The 8,292-nt window shown below is 43.3% G+C and overlaps 1 protein-coding gene across 1 annotated transcript in view; it reads left to right on the forward strand.

Moving 5' to 3' along the window:
• The window catches only part of LOC102372201 (partitioning defective 3 homolog), a 196,974-nt gene extending 189,076 nt beyond the window's left edge, over nt 1–7,898 (forward strand). The window contains exons 18-19 of the mRNA XM_006037929.2: nt 2,989–3,246; nt 7,762–7,898. Coding sequence (XP_006037991.2) covers nt 2,989–3,246; nt 7,762–7,795 — 292 coding nt within the window. The 3' untranslated portion in view covers nt 7,796–7,898. The remainder of the gene's footprint in view (nt 1–2,988; nt 3,247–7,761) is intronic.
• Nucleotides 7,899–8,292: the final 394 nt, after the last annotated feature.

Below are 8,292 nucleotides of genomic sequence, written 5' to 3' on the forward strand. Positions count from 1 at the left end.
ACTGGGGGTTTGGGCTACGATCAGCTCAGGCCTGCCCCCCTCCCTAGCACCCGTTCATGAGAGGCAGGGGCTGGGGGGCAAACGCTAAAACCAACTAGGCACTGCCCCTTCCCCTCCCACCCCCACCTGGGGACTGACCAGCATGGAGTGGAGAAAGCCCCCACCAGGGGCTTTTCACTCCCTTGCAGGCCAGCTTGCCGGATTGGTATCAGTTCAGCCCTGCTCCCTCCCCAGCCCACCACTTCTGAGAGGGGAGGTCGGTGTGGGGGGAATGCACCAGCTTGGCCCAGACTGGACCCCCAAGCCAGGATCTGCCTGGTGTGGGGAGGGGTGGGGGGGGGGGGAAGGAAGCCCCACACTGTAGGCTTTTCACTCCCCTGCAGGCCAGCTTGCTGGTCTGGGATCAACTGAGCCTTGGCCCCTCCTTAACCCCCACCTGTGATAGGCACGGGGCAGGGAGGTGAGCACAGTGGCCCAGGTGGACACTGCCCTCCCTCCCAGCTGGGATCTGCTTGGTGTGAGGAGGGTGGGGGTAAAACTCCACCAGGGTTTTCTTTGCACCCCTGTAGCCCAGCTCACCAGGCTGGCAGGGGTTTAGCCCTGACCCCTTCCCAGCCCTCCTGCTTGTGAGAGACTGGGGGCAGGGAGAGGAACACACTGGCCCAACCTGGCACCCCTAGCTGGGGTCTGCCTGGCATGAGGTGATGAAAGACCACACGGGGGGCTTTTTGTAACCCCTCAGCTTGGCAAGCCAGGCTAGGATTGCCTTGACCTTGCCCCCTCTGCAGAAGGGTGTGGAGCCAGTGCCCCCCACCTTTCACAGGCTGGAGAGGGGCTGAGCTGATGCTGTCCCCGCTTACCTGGCTACTGTGGGGGTGAAAAGTCCCCATTTCGAGAGCTTTCCTTCCCAGTGTCCTGTACTGACAGAGGATGGGTGGTCTAGGGGTCCATTCCCTTGCCATCCTCTCCCACCCAATTCCTCTGGGCTGACATATGCTGGAGCAGGGGCTTTAGTGCCTCAGCTCTGTGATAGCTGGGGGAGGGGCCAGTACTGCTCCTCTGGAGCAGATAGCACAACCCAGGGCTGCAAAGCATTCTGGGATGCTGGGGTGGGGAGCTATGAGTTGACTTGAATTGGGAAGGAATCTGGGACAGAAGTTCCATAAACCTGTTTGACCTAAATCAAATAAGTCTGATACTATGTCCAACCAGGTTTATCTTAAACCGGTTTTGGCTATTTTGAAAGGTGATTATGTGCACTGAACATCTGTTCTGCTACAGTTTTAAACCAGCTTTGGATACGTTATACCAGTTTAGATGTAATTTCTGTCCCTAGCCTTAATGTTCAGGTGTCTTAGTGTGATTTGTAAGTTTTCTTTTTTTGTTCACCGTAAAAATTTACCTTTTACATATTTATTCTTACCATAAAATCTATTAGAGTGCAAAATCATTCCAAAGACCAGTGTGTGTAAAATGTTTTGGTAGAATCTATCCGTGGAAAGACCCTTAGAATGCATGGGTGAGAAAATATCCCATAACATGCCTAGCCTAGGCCAGGGATTGTAAATGCTCATAAAAGAATGAATGGCACTGACTGAGCAGGAGATTGTGGCCAAGCATGTAGTTTGCATTTGCAGTTGGTCTCTTCACTTTGTGGAGTGGAATCTGGCACCAGCACTACCAATGCTGTGTGTCTTTGTCCCTCAGGATGTTGGGTTTTGCTAGCACAGAAAGGAATAACTTCTCTCTTCAGGATTTCACAATAGATTCAAATTGAGGATATCCCATTGCTTAAATCTTTCAAAAATGCCAAAGTGAGCTTATCACCTGTTTTCAATAATGACTAAGTATTGAGGAGGCCAAGTTGTCTCTCTTAGTCAGCAAAACTCAAGGAGAATTTTTAAGTCAACTTTGAAAATCTTTCTTAATTTTTTATTCCTCTGAGTGTTTTGGAAAGTCACCCCATTTAACTGTGCAATAACTGGTTTCTGAATGCTTCATCTTACACTGATAATAGTGCATTCATAGTAGGTTTTTTGCATTTCACTGTGTAGAGTTCTATATGCCAAATTTTCCAAAACATCTAATATGATTTAGGAGTCTGCATTGCAGTAAATTTCAATAGTAACTTAGATGTTTTGTAATTTTTGTGTGTTGACTATTCTTGTATCTGCACACTTGTCAAGTCAATAACTACATCATATGCATAACTGCTTACCTTTTGTCTACAAGTAAAATGCATCTAGGATTCAAATGGAAGTGAAGTATAAGAATCTATTTGCCTTGTAAAAGTGCCAAATAAAATGGGGCATTTGGAGAAAAAGAACCTGTTTCATGAGCTGGCAATTGGATTCTATTTCCTTTTCAAATATTTCACAAGCGATTGTGTATTAAGTACAAAAATGTTGGTCTTTAGGCTCATGGAGTCATTAGAAGTGGAAGGCATGGGGCCTGAGGACTATACACTCGTATGAAATATGTTTAAAATGTGACAAACTTAAAATCAGCATATTCCCAAACTGAAGTGAATTATCAATCAAATCTGAAGGTCTGTGTGAAGTAAACTAGGTTATTCCTGTGGTTCCTAGACCTTTTGGAATTAAACATACATAGCTACTCTGGCAATGGCCACCTTAGAATAACTTTAGCTAGATAGAATAAACTACAGGCAGTTTCATTCCTGTTTCAATGAAAGGCAGCCCTGGGATGATCATGGACATTTAAAAAAAAAAATTCTTTATTCTTGCTGGAACCTTGTTTACCCAGTGCTTCAAACCAGATACCTGAAATAAACACAAGATTGCCTGATGGAGACTGAAATTGAAAACAGCTGTGTACATGATGTGCCTACAATATTGCCCTAAAGTACCTGCAAGATAGGGAGAAAAGTAACTTGCTATGAAGAAAATATGTTGGCATAAATAAAAGTATTTTCACATTAGTATGATTTTTTTAAAATACAGTTTCAGCCTTGTTTTAATTTTGCAGAATTCAAGCTAAAACACGAGAATTTCGAGAGAGACAAGCTCGTGAACGTGACTATGCCGAGATCCAAGAGTTTAACCGGACATTTAGCTGTGATGCTGATCCAATGTATGCTGGAATTGCTTCTTATGACTCTTCTTCAAATAGTGGTACAATGACTTTGAATATCAGACCACAGAGCCCTAGGGAAGGACAGACTGTTGAAGCGTTGTACGCCCAAGTGAAAAAACCACGAAATTCAAAATCTTCACCTATAGACAGGTAGGCACCAGACATAAATCAATACTCTGTTTCAAATTCAGTCTCTCAATGTTTTTGCCATGGGTGATGACTGTTCATCCGTTGTAAAGCCAGAGCTGCATTTTATTAATGGCTTTTAAAAAGCCTTCACATAGAAGAATATTGAGTTTGCACGAGTCAAGTCATAATGGAACAAGAGCACAAACTTTTCAAATGATTCTAACATATTTCATCTCATTCTTAAAATGTTTTTGGATCCAAGGTTAGTATCAATTTAAATTAAAGTCAGACTTGTAACAGTCACTGGTTGTGGCTCTTGCTAATATGCTTGGAGGCCAGCAACAGCTGTGAATTCTGTTTGGAGCAATTAGAACTGTGCAAAACTCTTGTAATGGAACTAAGGCTTACCTGGATTACTGTTTTCGGTAAAAATCTAGACCTCTGACCTGCTTGTGACTCTTTTGAGGAAGCATGGCTGAGAAGTGAACTCCAAAATGGGCGTTTCCTAGATTCCCTTTTTATAGGTTAGGCAGAATGATTTCATAGACATTAGGGCTGGAAGGGATCTCGGAAGATCTTCGAGTCCAGCCCCCTGCCCCAGGGGCAGGAAGTCAGCAGGGGTCATAGGATCCCAGCAAGATAAACATCCAAATGAAGGCATTCAAAGCAGGTGCTTGAACCATCTCCGGTGGCAGTCTATTCCAGACCTTGGGGGCTTGGACAGTAAAGAAGTTCTTCCTTATGTCCAGCCTGAAATGGTCATGGAGGAGTTTGTGACCATCCGATCTTGTCATCCCTTGGGGCTCTCTGGTGAACAGATGTTCCCCCAGACCCTGGTGAGCACCCCTGATAAACTTATAGGTGGCCACCAGATCACCCCTGGGCCTGTGCTTTTCCAAGCTGCAGAGTCCCATAGCCTGGAAAAGCGCATGGATTTATAGCATTTTTATTTTAATCTTTTTACGTAAAATGTGTCAGGTTTTTTCATGGTTTACTCTCAAAATAGGGAAAACTCTTTTATTTTGGTTCAGCATTCACAGCAAAAGCTAAAATGTAAACCACAAACTAGGACTGATGTAATTTGGCAAAATCCATGGGAGTTGAAATTGGAAAGGTTCACACAGCTTTGCCTGCTGTATAACTAAGAATCACAACTCTGTTGGCTTATAATTTTGATTTGATATCTGCATTTTCTAAATTTTGCCAAATACACTTTTACATTCCAAATTATTAAAAAAATTGGTAACTGAATCGAGACTATTTTTATATTCAAGGGTTACATTTTAGCTCATAGGTGAAGTGAAACTGTTTCTTTTTTCCCCCTTTCCCTTCAGAAGATAAATACTGCACTTGCCTCAGTGAAACCATTTCTCTTGGTTATGGTGTTTGAAATATGTAACCTATGTCAGAATAAGTCTCTATGAACTTGCATATTTAATTTAAAATCAGCAGACATTGGTGCTGGTAGTGATGTAGCACTTGACCTCAAGGGAATGTAGCTATCACCTATAATATAGCTGAGCTCCCAGAATTATTTTTAATTGAGCAATAGAAACTGTTACAGATAGCCCTCGGGTGGGAAACATTTTAAGGAAGAGGCTTTGAGCGTGGAGGAAATCTGTATGTTATTACAGAAAAAATGCCATCAGATACTGCAGGTGCACTTTGCCAAACATTTTTGCAAACATTCAGTAACGCATGGCTGCCTTTTCCTTTTTTTGAGCGTTCTGTTTTTCTAGATTGCTTAGAAAATATGCCTTATGTAGGGCCGTATTTTGTTCATAAAATAAACACTTTTGGATAAAATGTTTTGATTTCAGGAACAAAATGCTTTTAAGTAGATTATTCCACTCTTAGTATTAGAAGTTTTATATAATGTTCCTTTTATTTATCCTTGTATTGATCAACTTGTATACTTGGTACCAGAAATCACATCATTTTCAATGACCTTGAAAATCAAGATAGTCTGGTAGGATTGTATGGTTGCCATACTGAGAGTCTTATAACTGTTTTTGTTAGAACAAAGGTAGTGTTTCATGCCTGAGCTGAATGGCATCAATGTCATATCAACAAAAAGATTTTTCTTTGATGGAAACCTGGCATGGAGAAATGCAAGACCTGCTTGACCTAGCTAACTGTGTGTGATTGCTGATAAAAGAGCAAGGGGAGAAAAAGCAAAAGCAAAATTGTGTCTGGAGTACTGATGGACTGTGATAATCAAGAGGGCAGAGCTGAAGAGCCAACATTGTACTTTTTGCACCTTCATACAGTGCTGCTAGTTACAAATTCCAGAAAGTACAATAGGATCATGCTGTGAAAAAAGGGAGAGATCCAATACACGTATCAAACAGGAATAAAGTTTAGAAAAAGCAATCCAAGAGCTGGAGCTGGTAGAACAACAGCCACATGGGCAGAGTGCTTTGGGAAGCAGGGGCATGAAGGAGTGGAAATTAACGCTAGACAAATTAAACAATTCAAATGAAAATGGATATTTAGTTATTATCCATGGCTACTGATAGACATGAAAAAAAACCTAAACAAAAACAGCACTTTATTTTCAGCTTGGTGCATCCCTAGACCAAGTGCAGCTCATGCCCAGAAGAGGCATCACGTTAGTTTGACCTGGCTTGCCCAACGTCTGTATAGATTGGGCACTTCAGAAGGGCTTTTTGACTCTTTTATCTAATAGATTGAATCAACTATTAGATAAAAACACCGAAAAGCCCTGCAGACGCATCTGATCTATATAGGTGCTGGGGACACGTGTTGAACAAATGCATTTCCTATTTCGGTAAGGCACTGGTTATTTTTTTTGTTTGTTTACTTTGTTTTTCATGTCTGTTAATGGCCATGTGACTAAAGGTCCCATGGAACCCTTGTAAGCCCTTCTTACATACTACTTGTATAGTGTATGCATCCTAGCCATAATGTAGCTTTTTACTCTGTCTTCCCAAATAGCTTCTTAGTAGCCTCTAAGGCTAGGGACAGACATTACACATAAACCAGTTTAAGTGATCAGAAACTGGTTTAAACCTGTACCAGAACAGATGTTCAGTGCACATAAACCAGTTTGAAAATGGCTGAAACCAGTTTGAGATAAACCTGGTTGAATGTAATATCAGACTTAACTGATTTGGCTCAAACTGGTTTATGCAATGCCTGTCCCAGAGCCCTTGCTCATATAAGATAAACCAGACTCCCCCCAGAATCCCGGCATGCTCTCTGGCCTGGGCTCTCTGCTCCACAGTAGAGCTGGCCCCCCTCTTCTGCTCTCTGGCTGGAGCTCTAGCAGAGACTGCAGATACAGCAGGCTTCCCCCTGCCCTACCTCCCTGCCCACTGTTGAAGCAGGGATCCCCCCTTCCCTCCCTCCCATCTCCCACAGCACAGACCCTAGCCCGGGGCGGGCAATTATTTTGAGTGGAGGGCTGCTTACTGAATTTTGGCAAGCCACCGAGGGCCGCATGACAGGCAGCCAGGTGCAGATAAGTATTAATTTTCTAAATTCTTTAGGGGCCCCGCGGGCCGGATGGAATGTCCTGGCAGGCCGCATCTGGCCCACAGGCCACGTTTTGCCCACCCCTGCCTTAGCTCCATGGACTGTAGACATGTGGTATGCTAGCTAATGTCTGTGTGTGTCTCCAATTTCACTGGGACGAGCAGACAGAACAGTGACAGCTTAGGACTTTTTCAACAGGTCAGCTGGTAAACTGTTTAAGAAGAGTTTGAACTAATGGAGGGAGGCTCTTGTTTTGCTGATGGGGTGATAAACACGGTTATCAGCTCCCTGCTGGCTTGCTTGCCTGTCAGTTTGCTGCAGACAGTATAAACAAGCAGAGGGAGGGAGATTGAAAAGCTCCATATCATCAACAGACACATGCACTGCACACCCCTGTCTCGCCTTAGAGTGCTAGCATGGGGATGGCAACACTTCTGCCTCTTGAGCAGCTAGCGGGGAAATCCTGAGATGGTGCAGGCAGACCTCCCTAATGAGAGCATCCTGCTGGGGCCCGGCCATGTCCCCCTATAGCTTGTGGAAGGGCAGGGAGGGCTGCTCTAGTGCTCCCCAGCTTCTAGCCTGAGTCACTGCAGGCATGTGCCTGAATTTCCTCAGTACAGAGAGAACGTCTGTCGGGTTTCAAACCAGTTCAGCCTAGCCAGGTTAGACTAACCTGCAAAGATTGAATGAATTCAGGCTCAGGCTTTTTGAATGTCTATCCCTAGCCTAGATAAGAGTACTGAGATAGCATTTTCATGAAGATGAACTTGCTGCTGTGCAGATCTAGATCAAATCTAAATGGAGCAAGCTGCCTATCAGTGTTGGACTCTGTCAGCATTCAGTCGTCTTTCACTGCTTTCCAAGCCCTACATAACTTTGCTCTTTCTCCTCATCTTTTGCCATTTTTTTTCATTTACCTCCCTGACATATTTCAAACAAAAATGCCACCCTTATCTGCTTTTTTGTCATTCCATGACACTAATATCTTTTACTGTACACTGAGTGCTCCTTCCCAAGTTTGTTTACTGTCTCCTCTAGGATCAAGTTTACCCTGGTGTCCCACCTCTCATGATGTACACAGGGAATTTGATGACTGATAACATTTGGCTTGAAGAGCAACTGGGAATAAGTTTTATATATTGTAAATTGCTACATACATGCCTATTAAACATAGCCTTATATTATCACAAAGTTGCTGGTTACTACTGTACTCCTTTGCCCTGCCTTCCTGGCTGTTTGTGAGTCACGTTCATGAGCTTGTCTCTTCGGAAGGTGCCTGGTAGTCATCATGGATGCTAAAGGAAATAACTGCTCAGTGGATATGCTGGTAAACTGCCATTAGAGGCTTGCAACTGCCATTCTGTCTCAGTTGTTTTTTTCAGATTAAAAGCAGCATTGTTTAGCTGGGAAATTTTTATTTCTCTTACAGTTGTGTTTAGTGCCAAAAAAAATCTGACATTTAAATATGTTCAATAGGTTATTCAGAAGTTTCATACAAAGAAGCCTGTAACAAAATGACTCTGTAACAGTTTGCATACCATTGTTCAAAAATCATAACAGATCTTTCCC

The sequence above is a fragment of the Alligator sinensis genome, unplaced genomic scaffold, assembly GCF_000455745.1.
Source record: "Alligator sinensis unplaced genomic scaffold, ASM45574v1 scaffold691_1, whole genome shotgun sequence".
NCBI classification, from domain to species: Eukaryota; Metazoa; Chordata; order Crocodylia; family Alligatoridae; genus Alligator; species Alligator sinensis.